Genomic DNA, 19,036 nt, shown 5'->3' with positions numbered 1-19,036 from the left:
AGGCTGCTTCCACCCCCGATAAAACCTTCCCGGGGCACCAACAGGGAAAATCCGATTCCTAGAAAGTATTCTGAAAAAAAAAAAAAAAATTAAAACGGGCCTGTGTCCACAAGGAATACTCGGCTCGGAGACGGAGTACTGTGAATGTTTCTTGGCCAAGTTTTGTTTCAGGGAATAGCCAGAGCCCTCAAACCGTGACCTCCCTGCTGATTGTAACTGCTAACAAAAGTAAACACGCCTAAAGATGTAGGATCGATGTTGTATCTTTTTAACACACTGCTTCAGGCAGTTGCACACCTTTGAATATTGTCTGGGCGGAGGCTATGGCAACTTTCGTGGTGTCTCTGCAGGGCTCACGGCCGCGCTGAGCTGCTCCTCAGGGGAACGGGGAAATTCCAAGGAAACCAAAGGCGCGGTACATCCACTCTGCGGCCGTCTCAGGCGGTCTCTCCCCGCCGCTTCCGCTGCAACCCGCGCAGCTACAGCTTCTCCTTGCCAAAAGTCCGATGGCTTCGGTTTTACAGGGGACTCGGTGGCCACCTGGGTCAATTTCTGACTCCGTTTTCTTGTTTCTTAGCAAGTTTCCAAGTGAGACCGAGGGAGAGATTCAGATGCCAGGCTACAGGGGTAAATACCTTAACAACTGGAGCGATGTTTTGTTTTTTCTTTGAGTAAGGCAGGGTTGATTCCAGCTACCACTAGGCCTTTGCCAATTATGTGCACTCAGGGAAGTCAGTTTTTGCCTGCGTGGCTGCGTTCCCAGTGGGTCCTAGGAGAGAGACGCTAACGGAAACTTCTTCAGGAATATTTTAATTTTATTCTTTGTCTGATAATTAAAAACAACTACCGCAGCAGCTCGGCAGCTCTTTTCCGGACAAATACTAGCCTAAGGAGTGCTCCGCTGGCGTGTGAAGGTCTTCGATGTGCCTTCGCCTGGAGGGCAGCCCCGGATGGCAGCGGGCGGCACCAGCACGGCTTTCCCCGCAGCAGGACCGCCGGAACCGGGCTGCGTCCAGCCCCCGCCGCTGCTGCAGCAAAAGCGAGAGGCTCTTCCTGCCCGGAGACCAAATATGTCGGTGCCAGTAGCACGAGTATTGTTTTTAAAAGCGAGGGGGTTTTGCGCATCGGGCCGCCGGGTTACTCTAACTGCGCAGCCACCAGCCCCACATCCTCTCTTGACGCTAGGAATACCGGTGTATTTATGCAAATCCATGCAGCAAAAATGTTTACTTCACTGCTTTGTTGCAGCTTCCCCTTGTTTACAACCTTTAGCCAACTAGGCTATTAAAATAAAACCAAGAACAATAGCTCCCCTTGCTCGTGCCTCCCTCCAGAGCTGGCGCTTTGTAGCAGTGGAAACGTGCCCAGCTCGGTGCTGGGGAGCGGGGAAGAGGAAGGGAAACGAAAGGAACCAAAGCCGCCCTACAAGTCCCATCCCCGTGCACGGCGGTTCTGGCCGCGCCGGGTGCGTTCCCGGAGCGGAGCGATGGATGCGAGAAAAGGGCCCAGAGGAGGGAGGGCAGAGCGGCGGCCGGCACCTCCTCGGGAACCTGGCTGTGATTTTCCGAGCAAGGCCTCGGCTCAGCCCCGGCCTCGTCGGGATCACACTCGTTTCTGGGCAGATGAGTCGCGTTTGTCGCAGTTTCTGGCGCGTCCATTCGAATTCCTTCACGGAGCCATTACTCAGGGGAGCGTCAGCCGGTAGGGAAAATATGACGCAAAAATATTGGTAGGGATTTATACCTCATCCCTCGACCTTCTGCCTCCTACTCCTACAAAAAGACTGCTTTCGGCCGTCCTGTTCGATACTGCACTCTACGGGACCCCGCCACCGAGCGAGAGCGAGAGGAAGGAGGGGAGAGGGAGAGAGAAATTAAATCGTTTTGCTAATGAGAGCGGACCTTTCCTCCCGTGGTTGCGGGAACCGTGATGCAGGCTCGGCCACCAGCTGCGGCCTCCGCTGGGAAATGCATCCTAAGATAATATTTAGGGATAGAAACATCCTTCTCTCGGTCTACGCATGGTTTGGGACTCCTAAGAATTACAGCCTTCGAGAAACCCCCACGCAAGGTCTCAGAAGCTTCTTATTTCTCTGCTTGTCAGCCATCCTCGGGGGAGGCTGGGCCCGTTTTGGCCGTGTTTTGCGTGGCGGGGCTGGAGCAGCCCTTGGGGATGGCGTGGGGCCGGAATGCTCACGGGTCTCCCTCCAGCCGCGCCGGCAGCAAATGGCTCCGCAGGGTAAGGGCTGTGTTTGCCGGTCCCCTGCGAGGCCGGCCCGCAGCCCGGGGTGGGGGACAGCAAAAGGCGAGCGCAAGGCCCAGGCACACACATCGGGGGCTCCCTGGGCCGGCCCGCAGCCTGGACTCCGCTCGCAGGTGGAGCCGCGGTCCCCGCTGGCCGCTGCTGCTTGGACCACGGCCCGCAGAGCTCGTGGCAGGGAGCAAAAAGCGGGTTTTGTACACAACGTGCCATTGCTAGACCCCACAGAAACAGCCAGCATCCGAGGAGAGACGCGGGGAGAGCTAGCTCGGACCAGTGCAAACTGAAGGTTTCTTGAGGAGTGGATTACAAAAGGGATATAGGGAGGCCGATACATTTTATAATTGAATAAATTCTGTTTATTTTAATCAAATATTATAGAAGAAGGTTAAATATATTCCTATGATATTTTCTTCAAGATTGTTATATTTATTTAATTTATTCCACATAAGATAAGAACGAGAATTAAAATAGTACAAGTGCACTTGTCTTGATTAATAAAGCGTTGTTAAATGTCTTACTTATTGATATTTATTATTAGGAAGTATATGTCGTTTCCCACAATCATCGTCTTTTAAGGTTGCAAATATATATATATATTTATATATAATTAGAAATTTATTGCTACAAACTCTGTATCAAATTTGAAAAAAAAAATAATGATGAAATGTTAAATCTAGAGATCGTTTTGGATACGCTTATAAACAAAATAAAAGCACAAACAAGTGAAGCACCCGAAGCAGGGAAATGTCAAACGGAGGGACATAGGGTCACTCGTCCCACGACCAGATCACGTAGAGGGGTGGATGAGCCGAGATGTCGGGCTTTAGCCCTGGTCATTTTTGATTGACTTTCACAAAGACATTTGGGGCAAAAATTAATTCGTCTGGCCTTCAGCTCTGTCTTCTTCCAGATCATGTGCTTCCTTTTTGGCCTCCCCTTCCTTTCCCTCCTGTCTGGAAGCGGGGAATTTGTCCTTGTTGTTCTCTTTTTTCCATTTCATCCTCCTGTTCTGAAACCAGATCTTTACCTGCCTCTCGGTGAGTCCTAGTGCGTGGGACACCTCGATCCTTCTCTTCCTGGTCAGATAGGGGTTAAATAGGAACTCCTTTTCCAGCTCTAGAGTCTGGAATCGGCTGTATGTTTGTCTTCCTCTCCTCCTACCCGGCGCTGCTGTTTAAAACAAAAACATAGGGGTTTGGAGGTTGGTGTGGCCGTTCAAAACAAGGCGCCGGCAGGCACCGAGGACTCCGGTCCCTCCGGAATTCCTCGAGAGAAGCCCCACAGAACCGCAGGGAGAGAAAGCAGAGGGCACAGAGAAATCTAGAGCTTTACACACGAGAGGAGCACAGCGATAGTAAATGCACGAAGCGCCTCAGCTGTCCCTCTGCATAGGATGCTGCAGGGTCTCTTTATCTTCTTGTATTCCACCCCCTTCCCAGCCCTGCACCCTTCCCGTTCAGGCAGCGGCGACGGGAGACAGGCGAGCGCATCAGCTGAGCCTCAGAGTCCGAGAGGCATCTTAAAGGCTACTCTTGGGTTGGTAGCTGCCTGTTGCAGAGCTTTCTGCTCGCTCACTGCATCCCTTTATTATCGCAAGCCACCGCGGCGACAGAAATCGCGGTGAGAGAGGTAGGGAGTGGGGGAGACAGAGGCAGGGAGCGAGAGTCAGCGAGAAAGAAGCAGGAGGAAAAGAAAGTTTCAAACTCAGACGTGAGATGGAAGCAAATTTTTGACTGCGTCCAACCTTGTGGTCTCATCCAGGGAAACATTTGAGCAGGAGACGAGCTCTGATTTAAGTGGTCTGGTTCCTCGCCAATATTAGCACTGGACGATTTACAGTCAGGATATTGTACCAGCTCGGCCTCTTGCTGTGTCGTAAAAATCTGCTGTCTCTGTAAGTTATCGTATCCGTAAAATTTAGCGGGCTCCCCGTGACAGGTAACCCCGCTGCAGGGGGCAGGAGGCGGAGGCGCGGCGGGGGGAGGAGGAGGCGGCTGGTAGGCGGCCGTGGGGCTCCCCCCGGCCGGCTGGTAAAAGTCCGCGGCCGCTCCGCCGCCGCCCCCCGCCCCGCCGGGCCCGGGGTGCGGGAAGCCGGCGGCGGCCGCGCCGTTCCCGTAGAGCAGAGCGGCGGCAGCGGCGGCGGCGGCGGCGGCGGCGTGTCGGCCGCTCACCTCGGGTGCGAAGTGACAGTCGTAGTACGGGGAATTGATGGCTTCCCCCGCCGCCGCCGCCGCCGCGGCCGCCGCCACCTTGTACTTGGAGTACAGCGGGTTGACAAAGTAGGAGCTCATCGGGGAGGGGGCAGCGGCAGGCGGGGGCACGGGGCGCTGCTCTCGCCGCCTCCGCCGCAGCCGCCGCCGCCGGTGCCTCTACGCCGCGCTCATGCCGCCGCCGCCGTCGCTGGCCCGTGCGCTCCCCGCTCCTGCTCTCCGTGTATGTGGTGACCAGGACTGGATTATAATCGCTCCCAAAATGACCTGCCTCACTGCTTTTACTATTTCCTATTAGGCACACAGCAGCCCGCGCACGCACACACACACACACACACACACACACACGCACATGAGCTCAGGGGGGACTTTTGGCTTCAGTTTACACGTGCCGCTCCTCGGGCAAGAAAAAAACTCGGCCCAGCCCTGCCCGGATCCACCCCGGCCGCGGCACCCCCGCTCCCCCCTCCGGTGTGCGCTCGCTAGGAGCCGCTGGAAGCCCCGCCGCGCAGGGGCGAGGCGGCCGCGCAGATCCCGCGCGATAACCGCGGGCGCGCTGCCCGGGGCCGCACCGCCCGGCTCACCCGGGCTGCGCTGCCCGGAGCGCGGCCTGCACCGCCGGCCGCCAAGGGCAGAGCCCCTCACAGGGAGCCGATGCCCATCGCGGGGTCTCCAGCGTGTAGGAGAGGGCAGGGGGGCGCCCTTGGGGCGGCAGCGTACAGCGGCAGGGCCCCCCCTTGCCAACGGGCCCTCCGGGTCATTTCCTTCCAGGCGAGCAGATCGCTGGGAAATGAGATGCACATTTACCCTTGACGCCTTGCACGCATGGCTGAGGCTCCAGGTTAATTGATACTTAATGGAAATCATGCCTATGAATATACTTTCCATCATTTCACCCTTGGTGGACGTCATTACCGAGGCAAAGAGAGGGAGGGCGCGGGGGGGAAAAATAAAAATGTGTGGGTGAACGGTTAGCGCCGCTCGGGGACTCCGTCCGAAATAAGTGAGCCCTGTTCTCCGGTAGGAAGGAAGGAAGAAAAGCGCTGCCCGGCAGGCTCGGCCCTGCCCCCGCTCGGGCCGGTCACCCCCGCTGGCCCCCGTGCCCCAAGAAGCGTCGTCTCCAGCCCTCTCTCTCCTGCTTCATCCTGCAGTGGGAATCATATTTTCCGAGAGACACCCTCAGGAGCTCGAATCCGCCCTATTTCGGAGAAAGACGAAAAATGTAGGTGAAATATAATACGGGCCCAGCCAGAGCCACGTGTGACCGTCTGATGTGAATTGACAAAAAAATACTTGTGGTTACATAAAAGGCATCTCAGGCTCCTTCCCCATCACACCCCGCTCCTCCACCACCCCCACGCCTCCATGCCGTTTAACTCGCTTTGTCTCGCTGACCAGCCCGGTTGCCCCGCATGTGAGCACCCCGACGGGCCCTGTGCCCGCAGTGACACCCTGGCCCGGGCAGGGGCCCCGCGGCTCGGGCCGCACGCCTTTAGGAACTCGCGGAGGCTTAGGGACTCCCGTGCAGCCACGGAAAGGCGGGGGAGGTGGGAAAGGCCCGGGGACACGCACGGACAGACAGCAGCGAAAGCCCTTCGCCAGGGACCAGCAGGAAGGCAGAAGGCCGGGCCTGGCAGGGGGAGAGCGGCAGCACAGAGACGCTGCCTCACCCTGCGGAGTGGCACACGGGCTGCTTCCCGCATCCGCGCCGGACACCTCCGCTCCTCCTCCCGCGCAACCGCCGGGCCGGTGATTGCGCGGGCCAACGCCGTCCCCGCGCGGGGCTTGGAGCGGCGGTGGAGCCTCGGAGCCGGGGCTGGAGCGGGGCCGGGGCTCGGAGCGGGGCCGGGGGTGGAGCGGGGCCGGGGCTCGGTGCGGGGCCGGGGCTCGGAGCGGGGCCGGGGCTGGAACGTGGCCGGGGCTGGAACGGGGCCGCGGGCGCGCAGAGCGGGGCGCGGCGGGCGCGCAAGGGTGGAGCGCGGGCGCCCTCTGGCGGCGCGCAGCGGTAGCGGCAGGCAGCGCCCACCGCCCCGCACTGCCCGCGCTGCCCGCGGCCCCTCGGCCCCACCGCCGCCTCGCCAGAAACTCCAACTGCGCAACAGCGGCGGGGCCAGTGCTGACCGACTCTTCCTTTGCTTTCTGGTTTTGGGTTGGGTTTATTCCTTTTTCTTTTTTCCTTTATTTAATTTTTTTTCTTTTTTTTTTCTTCTTTTTTTCTTTTTTTTTTCTTTTTTTTTTTTTTTTTTTTTTCCGTTAAGTTTACAGTGCCATTTTCTTAGCACATTTCGGTAACCTTCTTTTATTTTTTTGCCAGAGCTATAATTAACTGCATACAAAGAATGTGCCTCGTTTACACATGGCAGCCAGGAAAGACGCCTGAGCTTTGAAGACGACTGCTATCGCGTTTTCGATCATGTTTCCCCACATATTACACCACGAAATCTCCATGTGTGGTAGTTTCAGAGTTATACGTTTTTGTATTGAAGATGTTATTTTGTTTGCCCGTGCTTTTATGTATTTATGGATTGATTTATGTAAACGAAAGTAAAGATGAATCTTTGTTCACCCCCTCCTTCATCGCACATGCCTGTGAATTATTCGATATAATGCGTGTGCACGAGACTGTGCATATGTGGAAACATATATTAACACAACCAATGGGTAGGAATTAAATTACTCTGTTTGACACTAGAAGTAACTTCCGTAGATGAACTGTGTTTCATCGATCGAGATGTTTGCTTTTCTTTCTGCCATTTTGAAATAAATGCAAGCTATATTAAAAACAGGTAAACAAAAGGAAAAATACATATACGAGGTAAAATGTGTCAATCTGCCTGATATAAAATATTAAAAAGATAGTGTGGACTTCGTGAAAATTTCTTAACAGGGCCTCTGCTGGAATTAACACAATGCAGTTATGTGTACAAGAATATTGTTTACGTATTGTTACAGATCACCCCCCTCTGTGGGTATTTGCGAAAATATTGAGGTTGACATCATATTGCAGTAGAATATCCAATAAAATACATTTGAACAAATAAGCGGACTTTGTAAAATCTCTGTTTCTTGACCTTCAGGTCTTTTTTCAGTCTGTTGCCTTGGCCCAACGCTGACATAGTGAAATTTATAGTCCAAGGTTTTAAGACCGAGTTTGTCTGCATTTTTTTACTTTTTTTTCCCCCCTAACAAACATAAACATCAAAATAAGGTGCTTTCAAAGAAAAGTGCCATAGCATATCGTAAACTCATTAGGTCCAGACGTCTAGCCATCTCAATGGTTTTATTATACCATGCTTCTTCCTGTTTTAAAAGAATTATAGGTATCTTCTCGACAATGGATGGGAAGCAATGCAACACCTTTTCCTGGCAGTGCATGCTTTTGCTTTCTTTTTATTTTCTTTTTTTTTTTTTTTTTTTTTTTTTTTCCAGAGGTAAAAAACATAAAACACCAGGTCTCTCAGCTCTCCCCTTAATCTTGAATTAACCGAACTGCTCGTAAATATTTACGGGTCCTTCATTTTAATGGTTGCTCTTTAAACAAAGCATTTTTTACAATGAACTTCATCTCAATTATCTTGATAAAGTCATGTGTGTTTATAAATGCAGAAGGCATGAGGCGCGTTGCTAAATGAGCTCTCGCCAACAAAGCCGAACGAACTTTTGGCAGCAGCCGCGTCCCCTTCCAGAGCTTCCAGCCTCCCAGTTACAGAAAGCAGAGGTTAGAAGCGACCCACCAGGAAAAAAACCCTGGGAATAAGAACCACGTTTAACCGAATGGGCGTCATTGTGTTTCCTTGGCTCCTGAGGACTGCTGTGGAAGTGTTTCCTAACCGATCCCAAGGGATCGCTGATGTTTGAGGGAGCGCTGGTACCTGAGGCCCGGGCACGGCGGCGGGCGCACCTACCCGGCCTCTCCGCACCGACCTCTGGCAGCAAATGTGGCTCAGGGAGGCGGGGGAAGGTGCCAGAGGTGCTGCTGGCCGGCAGCTCGGCCGGCCTTTCCCCCGGCCCGGACGCGCTCGGCCCGAGGGGGCTGCGCGGAAGGGCGGGCGGCGCAGGGGACATCGCGAGGGGCGCACAGATTTCTCCTCTCACCGCAGCGCTGTCGTTCGGTCACGGCAGATTTTATTGTGTAATAACTGACAACAATTACAACAGGTCCGTAGTGCGAGACACGGAGCGGTTCATTAATACAACAGTCACCGGGGGCAGGGACGGCAGCGAGCCGGGGCACCGGGAGGCGTTAGGCCTATGGCGAGCGGCTCCAAGGATGAGACAACCTCCTAACAGTGCACTAAAGGGGGGGGAAGCAGCTCGTGGCCTCTCTGTGGCATCTATTGCGAAGGATTCAGACCTAGAAAGCAGAAGTTTGGGGAAAGATTTCCTCTTAGTAGGTCGTGGACAGCACAGCAACCCCCATTGATTTAAGCGACTGCATTTTAATATATATTTTATTACGGTAATTATAATTAATTTCCTTACCTTCATTTTGGCAAAATAACTATCTAGCCTACATCACTTTTAAGAAACATGTCGAACATTTAACATCAGGTAGAGTTCCCAAAGCTAACGTGCACTCACAATATTGTCAGCTAAATGGTCTGGGAAGGAGAAGGGGATTATCAAGAGACTGAAAAACACGTCGAGCAAGACAAAATTTCCCGAAATACCTGACACAGACCACGTTTCACTTCTACAAAAAAAAAAAAAAAAAAAAAAAAAGCGATTGATTTAAAGTCCCTGGGGTGGAGTGGCGCAGGAGGAGGAGGAACGTATGGGGGGCTAAGGGGTGCAGGGGAAGAATAAAACCAAACTAAGAAAAGGGAGGAAAAAAAAAAGAAAAAAAAAAGAAAGACAAACCGAACCCAAATAACCCCCACACAACCAAACAAAAACAAGCAGCCACAACCCAAAACCAAAAGGACCCCCAACAACCAAAAACCCACACTCCCCCTATAAAAATCCAAACTCAAAACTAAATCAATACTCCCCAGCTACGTTTCCACCCCAGCGTTAGTCTCCTTTATTGCCTTTCTCCTTGTTCATCTTTTTCATTTTCATTCTTCTGTTCTGAAACCAGATTTTGACCTGTCTCTCTGTGAGGTTTAAAATCCTAGCTACTTCGTAACGGCGGTCTCGGGTGAGGTACATGTTAAACAGAAATTCCTTTTCCAGTTCCAGAGTTTGATACTTTGTGTAGGGACAACGCTTTTTCCTCGTTGAACGAGCGTGGATCCAGTTTGCTGCAGGGTTATCTGGAAGAAGGGAGGTATATAGGGAGCGGGGAGGGGGGGGGAGAGAAAGGTCGTTAAATTAATTTAACGAAGGATGGACTGTTTTCACAACTTTGGAGGAATTATCATAAAAGCCTTAATGCCCCAGTCTGTTTACTGTACAAATGATGTCTTGATGGTAGGTGGTTATGTGGAGTCTTTTATGGGTGCTTGTTGCTGCTTGCGCTGGGGTAGGCGTCTAGACGTTTTTATAGGTTAGTAAAACTATCAGTTTTGCACATTCGAGCCTTACAGGTTTCGGCAATAAATCAAAGGGGCTATTTCTTTCTTTCTTTCTCTCTCGCTTTCTTTCTTCCTTCCTTCCTTCCTTGCTTGCTTCCTTTCATACTTTCCTTCCTTCCTTCTCTCCTTCTCTCTTCCTTTCTTTCTTTTTCTCCCCCCCTCTCTCTGCCCCTATTCTTGTGTCTATTCCTCTCTGTCTCCCCCACTCCCCATTTTGTTTTGATTGTCTTTTTCTTTTCTTTTTCTTGTCTTTCTTCCTTTGGGTTTTTTTTTTTGGGGGGGGGGGGGTTCTTTTGTTGTTCTGGTTTTTTTTTTTACTTACTTGGGTCAAGTTGCTGCTGCTTCTCCTCTTTCAGATCGCTGTTCGGGCTGGGGTTGTGGCTGCAGGCGGCGGGGTCCTTGGAGCTGCCGGCAGGCGCTTTCTCCCGGGACTCCTGGAGGAAGGAGCTGCACGTGTACTCGGGCACACCGATCCCCTGGGACTCCCGAGACGAGGAGCACTCAGTCCTTTTGGAGGAGGAGGAAGAGGAGGAGGAAGACGAGGAGGCGGCTGCTCCCGTCTCCGGCTTTATCCCGTAGTGGCGCCCGTTGGAGGAGCCGGAGCTGGACGCGGAGCCGCCGCTGCTGCTGCCTCCGCTGCCTCCGCTGCCTCCGCTGCCTCCGCCGCCGCCGCCGCCGCCCGGGAAGCCCGGGAAGGGCTCGATCCAGGAGCGCACGTAGCGGCCAGCGTCGGCTGCCCCTAAGTGGGGCTGGTGCATATAGGGGTGGTAGATCCCGGTCATTGCCGCAGACGGCTGATGGTGAACAGTGGACCAGGAGGTGGAAAACACGGTGGATTTTGGTGCAAAGCTACAAGAGGAAAAATCTGAACTCTCTGCAACACCTGATGGCCTGGAGGTCGCACTGTGACCTCCCTGGACGAATCTACTCCCATAAACTTCTTCGCTTTCATGGCCTATGAGAGAATCGACATAATAGTTACTTATGGTGCCACTAGACGACATTTTAGGCTCCCCTCTTAGTCATATAAAAGGTTACACTGTTAACTGTATATGATACCCTCCCGGAGAACAATCGTAGTATTTTGCAGACTGCAACCCTCAACCATTGGTTGCGGAGCCCACGTGATCATATTTACCAATACTGCGAGTAAATCAATCCGCTAAACTGGGGCTGCTGTGATTAAAAAAAAAATCATCATCAACAAGGGCCCCGCACGGCGCGCCGCACCGCCTGCGCCCCCGCACCGCGCCGGGGCCGCCCGTCCTGCCCTGCCCGCCTGGCTGCCCGCCCTGCCCGCGCTGTCCTGCCCGCGCTGTCCTGCCCGTGCTGTCCTGCCCGTGCTGTCCTGCCCTCCCTGCTCCCCTGCCTGCCCTACTTGCCCGCCTGCCTGCCCTGCCTGCCCGGGGCGCGGCGGGCGTGGCCGCGCTGGCAGCCCACGGCCGAGGCGGGTGCGGACTATTTCTTCACCTTCTTTGAGCGATTTCTGCCATTCATTTCTTAATCAATGAGAGGCAGGGTGTTTAAGTAAATCCAACAGCCTTGGCTTGCTAATCACACTCCAAGCTGCTGAGGGAACCCGCTGGGAAAGGGGGATTCTTGCCTGTAAAAACAAACCATCGCAAGCTGGGACTGTAACGACTTCTCATAAAACAGGAAAATGTTACAGTAAAAGCACATTGCGGTACTTCCATATTTCAGAGCGTGCGCGGGTATTATAATCCGCTGCCCCCACCCCGGGACAGAAAGTTTCCACGGAAAGGATATACTTTTAAAAAGAGATGCCCATTGTGTTGTTTTAAAACAGGTGGAAGACCTCTGTAATGATTTTATGCCTTTCAATAAAAATTTTATGAGGTGTATTTGATTATAGATTAATGTGTCCCTAATAAAATGGACGGATGGAAATAGCAAAGCCTGTGTCTCCGAGCACAACTGACGTGTGGCTGAACACACGCTCCTCTATCTGCGGAATTTTGGGGCTGCACAGCCTTAACGCGGCCCCCGTGAAGGTGCGCGGTGCTGCCCGGGCGGGCAGAGGCAGCGCGGAGGAGGCGGCCTGGTCCCGCGGCTGCCAGCGCAGGCGGACAGGCTGCGGCCCGCCGAGGGCAAGGGGCTGCCGCTGACCCCAGCTCGCAGGCACAGCCGTCTCCTCCGCCCCTAGTTCAGGGGGAGCCACGTTCAATGCCTACGTGAGATTTTTCTTTGCCCACTTTGCTTTCTTTTCCGTGCCTTCCCTCCCCAGCCTTCCCTCCCGGCCTGGCTTTTGTTGCCCGAGCGAAGCGATGCCCCGTTAGGATTGAAAAGTGGATTACCCATGGTCTTCTGCCCACGCCTGCTTCCCCGGGCGAGGGACCGTGGCTGTGCCGGGATCTGGAGGAAACGCAGAGAGTTAGTGGCGAGCCCGCAGCACAGCCCGCAGCACAGCCCGCCGGGGCCACGGACAGCAGCGCTGGGAAAACACTTCCTACTCGCGGGCCGTTATGAGGAAGGGACTGAAATTCCTGTTTATTTAATGATTTATTGCTCTCCTAGGTTGTTTTCTTCCTTTTTTTGCTTTTTTTTTTTTTTTTGCTTTTTTTTTTTTTGCTTTTTTTTTTTTTTCCTTTTCCTTAACCTTTTATTTTTTCCCTTTTTTAAATTTTTTTTTTAGTCGTTTGACTTAAGCATTTTCTTCTGCGATTTCATAATTTTTCTTACATTGTTCTCTAGAAGCAGGGTTTGTGGTATGGAGAAGAATTGCCCCTCTCTTCAAACAGATATAAATTGCTAAAGCAGTCAGATTAGAGTGAGCCTCCTTTTTACATACGTTAAACTCTTGGTATGGAGCCAGCTATTTACTTCCCACTGCCGAAACTTCTCTGTTGGTGTAGCGAGTATGGTTGAAAAGAAAAGAAAAGGCCGTGCGAATGTATGAAATATTTAAGGAGTTGGGGTTGTTTTGTTGGTTTGGGCGTTTTGGGGTTGTTTTATTGTTTGGGTTTTTTTGAGCATCGTTTTGCTATTTGTTTTCGAAACGGGAACAAGCACAAAATACCTAGGTGCTTGCGGCTCTCGCAGCTCCAAAATGATGATGCCTCGGTTTGAGGAATATATAGCCTCTTCCCTATGAGTAAATGTGCACATGAGGAAGGACTGGCTTAAATTAAATATCAGCGACGAAAGAGCAAACAGAATGCCACCAACAGCATTGTGAGCAGTATCTGTCACCAAGTCGCACAATATTGGCACTATCTTGAGTTTAATTTCTTGATTTAGAAACAGCTTAGGGGAGAAATGGGCGTTGATTGTGAGCAAGCTGGTTTCCCAGCGCGAACAGTAGCCACGCTGCTTCTCCAGCACCCGTTTGAAGGTGAAAGTATGCCCAAGTATTTGCACTTCAATTTGAAGTCATGTTCATTTGCAAGCTATTTGCAGTTCTGCTTAGTATATCTGCTCACACGGGCATTGCCCCGCTCTCAGCACACATGCCCTGCCTCAGCTTCCAGCGCAGAGCCCTGCTAATACCATTTTTCAGCTATGTACAGAAAGGGTTAAGAGTCGTGAACGTCATTAGCTGGTTGTGTGCTACTAAAATGGAATTGCGAGAAATAAAACGATCTCTGAGCAAACAGAAACGGTGCAGGGTGACAAAAGTAGGTCTGAAGAGACTGGTGTACTTTTGTAAGCACGACTGGGAGGATTTTTGCTCAAAAAAAGCCAACCTCGCCAGATGCTGGAATATTTTGAGGGAATATTTTTTCCATCCACGGTCTTCTGAAAGCTGTTGAGCAGACCGAAAATCGAGCTCCTTAACATTTACTTATGCCCAGCTTTGCGCTTATTATGGAGGTTTTTTGTTGGTTTTTCCTTCTTTATTTTAGCTAGCAAAGACACGAAAGCAAAGTCTGCACATTGTAAGCAAGCAGTGAGTGATATTTTTTAAATCAATGTACAAACGTCAAATAAAATGACACACATATTCCTGACAGCTTGTAGTAGAAAGATATTTTTATCACTTACCATTTACGAGTTGTACAAGTTGATTGGATGAGGACGTCCAGTTTAGGTCATAATATTTTACAACTTTTTTTATCCATTCTCTTTTTTTTTTGTTTTGTTTTGTTTTTTGGGTTTTTTGTTTTGGTTTTTTGTTTTTTGTGGTTTTTTTTGCATTCAGTTTGTCAGACTGCGAATATCACACAATATTTTATCAATTAATCAGTTGTTTACAGACACATATATAAATTAATTAGGTTTACATCATTTCCCGGCCCAGTCTCCACCCCACCCCTTAGAAAAAGAAAAAAAAAAAAAAAAGGAAGGGGGGGAAAAAAATGGAGGAAAAGAAAGAAAGAGTGCCAGGAGGACACACACAAAGACCAGAATATGGTAAAAAAGGTACACCAGTCCAAAAAGTTGCTGATTGAGAAAGATCATTAGACCAACCTGCATCTGTGCTTCAAACATTTGTAGAAAACCAAAGGAACCGCAGTAGTTTACAGAGTTTATTGCATTATACATGCAAACAGAACATGCACAAGAAGGACAATTTGCTGCTGAACGACTACTATTCCACATATGCACCACAAGGAAATGTCTACAATGGAGAAGAAGGAGATATTCCATTTTACGAAGGACAATCTCTAAGTTCATTTGAGAGGATAGTTACATTATAATGTGCTTCTCTTTCCCCCCGCCCCCACAGTTTCCCCCCCGCTCTTTTTCTGAAAGTATTGAATGTACTCAAAATGTTATGGCCCGTGTAACAGCCCCACATAAATACCATTTTGTTAGTAAAAACATGAAAAAGTCACATTGCTTGGATGTTCGACAGTTCCAATAAGTTAAGACCAAATGATAATATTCAATAATAGTTACCCTGCATTACGATGAGAACAAAAATAAATTACACGTGCTAGGTTTTATATATACTCATCATAGTAATACATATTCACTTGCAGCGCTAAAAGAAGGACGAAGAGTCACATTCTATCAGAAAACAAAACAAAACAAAACAAAACTGGAAAATGCCGGGTTTTGCCAGAGTCTCTCCTGCCTTTATCAAGTGGTGGTGCTGTGCCCATTCCTCACTGGTGCCCCCCCCGGGGTTAGGGTTTAAGAGAAGGTCAGATTAGCGGTCAGTTCCCGGATTCGGTTCTCCCTGCTCATCTTCTTGAGCTTCATTCTGCGGTTTTGAAACCAAATCTTGACCTGCCTGTCAGTGAGGTTTACGCTCTTACTGATCTCTAGACGGCGCTCTCGAGTGAGATACATATTGAATAAGAACTCTTTCTCTAATTCCAGTGTTTGGTGTTTAGTATAAGGACACCTCTTCTTTCTGCCACTCTTTGCAGTTAGCCAATTGCTTGTTGGAGTATCAGACTTGATTTCCTCTATCAAAATCAAAGAAGAAGAAAAAAAAAATCAAAAATACCTCAGACTGTTAGCGTGTACCCTTGGCCATGACCCCTCCTCTGCAGTGTCTGGCAGATATGGTGGATGTGGGCATTAAACACCGCTCGGGTGAGGTGCGGGCTCGGTGAGGGGACCTGGGCTCGCCTGTCCCCAGCACGGCACCCTGCCCTGCGGCCACCCCGCTCTCCTGCTCCTGCCAGAAAGGCTCCCTCAAGTTTTCGGCCGGCGTTTAGCATTTCAACAATATTTAACCTGCCATCCGCCCCACGGACACGTCTTAGCGGGTCTAGCCTCGCCATGGCCGACTCGGGCTCCCACGACAATTGCCACGAAAATATTCCAATTACAAAATAGTCTCGCACTGTAATTTGAAGCATCATCCCCACACACATCAGCTGAATCACGCAAGCACACCTATAAACAGATCTAGACATTTTCCAGACAAAATGATATACAAGAAATTACGACCCCCTATCTTGGATTGTTTTTTTCATTTTCCTTTTAGGTTTTCTTTTCCCCACCAGAAATAAATCTACCCCACAAGGAGCTAGACCTGGGCTACTAAATAAAATTCAGATAAAGAAATTTTCAAAGCACACAGAAGGTAAAAATCGACCTAGAGGTTGCAAAGTACATTTTGATAGCAGAAAAATTCTCATTTTGGGATTCTTCGATACACGCCGTTCAAAAGAAAGGCGTTAGTGCACTTTAAAAAGGAAAATAAAATCAGAGTGCCACCATTTTCAGCTTTCAAAAGCATTTCAAAATACTGGTGCACTTTTGGAGACCAACCCAAGGTTATCTAAAGCACCACATTGAAATATTCCACCCTTGGACCAGGCAGATAGCGGGCTGCTGCTTTCATTGTGCATTTCTTTCCAACTTTACCCAGCCTGGTAGCACCTATTCCTCACCTATTTTAAGAGGATCGTAATTAACTTTAAATGCAATCAAACCGCAGTAAGGCTCAGTGGAAAAAAAAAAAAAAAAAAAAAAAAAGAGGCGAAATACTTTCGAGAGAAAAGTTGAGCTGCTCGTATTTTACAACCTCCAGACCTGCTTTTTTTTAGAGGTATGGGGCTGCTTTTGGCTGCTGCAGTGCATTACAGAGCACACGGCTATATTCCCCGCATCACAGAGGCTGTCTGCGTGCACGGGAGAGGCAGATCTCTACGGAAAATCTTTGGACCGTTTTGTGTCGCATTTTTGCCTGCCAAAATCTTCAGAGAGACAGCACCTGCAGCCCGATACTCCTTAGCATTAAATGTGATGGCTGTGATGCTCGTTAGTATATTCGAGCGTGCTTTATGGTGCTGGCGTGTTGGAGTTACACCACGGCACGGCTTAAACTCGGTAATACAGACCTTTACTCTCCTTCTCCTGGACTTCTGGGCTGGACACGGAGCCTTCGGGCAGACAGCTCCGCTCCTCTTGCAACGTGGACTTGGGCTCGGGACTTTCCACTTGAGAGACTTTAGCTGTGCTGTCTTGGTTGTTCGGGCTTTCATTCATTTTCTTTTCCAGCTGAAGTTGAGCAGATATCTGCGGTTTGGAGCTGCCGCGAGGGTTTAACTGTAACATTACAGTTGAACTCGTTTCAGGGCTATTATTGTACTCTTGGGTTTTCCCAGTGGCGTAGGTCTGGCTCAGTCTAAAATATCCTGGGACGGGAACCTCGGGGTTCTCAATGGGGCATGATTCAGACACCAGCCTCTGGTAGGAAGGGACGTCTGCAGAAATGAGTTTGGATCTCTTATCGGAATACATGCAGCAATTGCTTTCTTCTTTAATATTTGTAGTGAAGGAACAAGTGGGGACCTGCTGTGTAACAGGTTGCTCTATTCGACAAGATCTGTTCGGGTCTGTCCAAGTGTCTACTTGAGGTATATAAGGATGTACATTCATACCCATATTTTGGTGATTAACTTCTCTCTTAGCCAGAGACGGAAGGAGTCCACAGGTTTGCATCCCATACGTCCCAATGTCTGTGCTAGGTGGCATATACATGCTGGCGCTGTTGGAGTAGAAACTGTCACTCCTGCACGCACTGATGAGAGAATCTACTAAAAAAGTATTAGCGGCAGGAGAGCTGTTGGGAAAGGACATTTTGGGGCGGAATTTGAGGAAGAGAGATTGTGTCCTTTGTAGGCTGACATCTCTAGGAAAACATTCCCGTGTAATTGCGGATGCCTCCGCGCGACCACATGACAGGCGGGCCAATGGCAGCGCCCGCCGCCCCGCGCGCCGCCGCCCCGCCGCTGACGCGCCCCGCCGCGCCGCCCCGCCGCGCCCCGCCGCGGTCAACAGCGCCCCCTGCGGCGGCGCGCGGGCACCGCAGCGCCCCGCGCCCGCGCTGCGGCACCGGCCCGCCGAGCCGCCCCCCCCGCGGCTCCGCGCCCGCGGAACCGCCGCGCCCCCGAGAGCCCCGCCGCTGACAAGTGCGGGGACAAAAGGTTGCGGGATTTATTAATGCGTATTAAGGAGAATCAGGGGCGATCAATAAAACCCTCATCTGCATTCTCGGGCTACTCGGTAATTTTCTTGCTTCTGAAGCTTTTTCAAGAGTTATACCCTCTGTTGCCGCGCACGGGAAGATATTTTATTAACAAATCAATCGAGACTTTGTAAAGGATAAGATTAATAGTTAAGATTTAGCATAATGGCGTTCGCGTTATGAATTATTGAAAATTATGCTATTGATTTTTTTCCTAGCTGCTAACCGAGAAGGTCAATTTTTGTTTTAACACAAATCGTCAAATATTAAAAGGTGGACTTTTGTCATAACTCGAATTTTATAGGGAAGCTACATTCCTAAAATTATTTTACAATGCTCTCTCCCGACCGCCTGGGAAAAAAAAAAAAAAAATAGGAGAAAGGGGGGAAAAAAAAAAAAAAGTGTTTTTTTCACTTGCCCTGCAAACCGAAAGCATCAAAAAGGTAGTTTCTCCTTCTGTAGTATTGCTCATCAAAAAACATACAGAAACTCATACTCTCACTGCAACTCCTTTAACTCCTTTAAGCAACTTTTTCTGACTTTTTTTTTTTTATAAGAATGATAAATGTATCTGTATTATAAAGCAAACAAACAGCAAAGAAAGCAACCAACAGAAGGCAACAGTAACTGTCTACATGGCAGATTAGAGTTTTCTGTCCCAACATTTTAATCGTGTTTTATTGTTTTTCCTCCCACTCCTTACCCGTATTTGCACCCGCAGCTACTACATTTTAAATAGTGGCGGTAGAAACTGTTTATTACTCTTTATCGTTTTACTTTCCTTTCTCTCTCTCCCCCCCCCCCCCCTTTTTTTTTTTTTTTTTTTTTTTCCCAAGCTGGAATATTTCTTATCTGGGACTAATGTTGTCAAGGACCCTCATGCACACAAAGTGAACTTGTTGATAATTTTTGCTTGGGACTCATTCGCCTGTTTATTTTGGGCCTTTCTACCATCAAAACACCCTTTCAGATCCCCAAGAGCAGGCAGCATGTGAAAGGATTTTAAAAAAAATTTAAATGCGCCTTTTGCACGCTTACAAACATGCGTTTTCCACCAGCGGGAATTTGGATTTTCCTCTGTTTCCTGGCATTTGGACGGTTTTGTACTTTACCGTACACTTTAGACTGCTGGAAACAATAACCCTATTTAAAATTTC

The 19,036-nt window shown here is 50.0% G+C and overlaps 3 protein-coding genes across 6 annotated transcripts; all 3 read right to left on the bottom strand.

Moving 5' to 3' along the window:
* Positions 1-2,603: 2,603 nt before the first annotated feature.
* Positions 2,604-5,238, bottom strand: HOXD8 (homeobox D8). 3 transcript variants are annotated; one of them, XM_058839540.1, is made up of 3 exons: positions 4,434-5,214; positions 4,007-4,154; positions 2,611-3,432 (listed from the first exon to the last, which is right to left on the bottom strand). In XM_058839540.1, the coding sequence occupies exons 1-3, from the start codon at positions 4,551-4,553 to the stop codon at positions 3,137-3,139; spliced, it is 564 nt and encodes a 187-aa protein (XP_058695523.1). In that variant the 5' UTR covers positions 4,554-5,214; the 3' UTR covers positions 2,611-3,136. The 3 variants fall into 3 exon arrangements, with proteins under 3 accessions (XP_058695522.1, XP_058695521.1, XP_058695523.1); XM_058839539.1 differs by having other exon boundaries at positions 2,604-3,429; positions 4,007-5,238; XM_058839538.1 differs by having other exon boundaries at positions 2,609-3,432; positions 4,007-5,225.
* A 2,765-nt stretch (positions 5,239-8,003) lies between these two features.
* On the bottom strand, positions 8,004-11,259 carry HOXD9 (homeobox D9). Its single transcript, XM_058839537.1, has 2 exons — positions 10,311-11,259; positions 8,004-9,727 (listed from the first exon to the last, which is right to left on the bottom strand). Exons 1-2 carry the CDS (start codon positions 10,990-10,992, stop codon positions 9,486-9,488), a joined length of 924 nt encoding a protein of 307 aa, XP_058695520.1. The 5' UTR covers positions 10,993-11,259; the 3' UTR covers positions 8,004-9,485.
* Positions 10,810-17,597, bottom strand: HOXD10 (homeobox D10). 2 transcript variants are annotated; one of them, XR_009277720.1, is made up of 6 exons: positions 16,750-17,597; positions 14,417-15,363; positions 13,991-14,156; positions 12,304-12,361; positions 11,459-11,591; positions 10,810-10,943 (listed from the first exon to the last, which is right to left on the bottom strand). XR_009277720.1 is itself a non-coding variant. In XM_058839535.1 (2 exons), exons 1-2 carry the CDS (start codon positions 17,489-17,491, stop codon positions 15,086-15,088), a joined length of 1,020 nt encoding a protein of 339 aa, XP_058695518.1. In that variant the 5' UTR covers positions 17,492-17,597; the 3' UTR covers positions 14,306-15,085. The 2 variants fall into 2 exon arrangements, 1 of the variants encoding a protein (XP_058695518.1); XM_058839535.1 differs by lacking the exons at positions 10,810-10,943; positions 11,459-11,591; positions 12,304-12,361; positions 13,991-14,156 and having other exon boundaries at positions 14,306-15,363.
* Between the last annotated feature and the right edge of the window lie 1,439 nt (positions 17,598-19,036).

Source organism: Poecile atricapillus, chromosome 5 (assembly GCF_030490865.1).
Source record: "Poecile atricapillus isolate bPoeAtr1 chromosome 5, bPoeAtr1.hap1, whole genome shotgun sequence".
NCBI lineage: Eukaryota > Metazoa > Chordata > Aves > Passeriformes > Paridae > Poecile > Poecile atricapillus.
The sequence above is the reverse complement of the archived record's forward strand: the minus strand, read 5'-3'. Positions and strand labels throughout refer to the sequence as shown.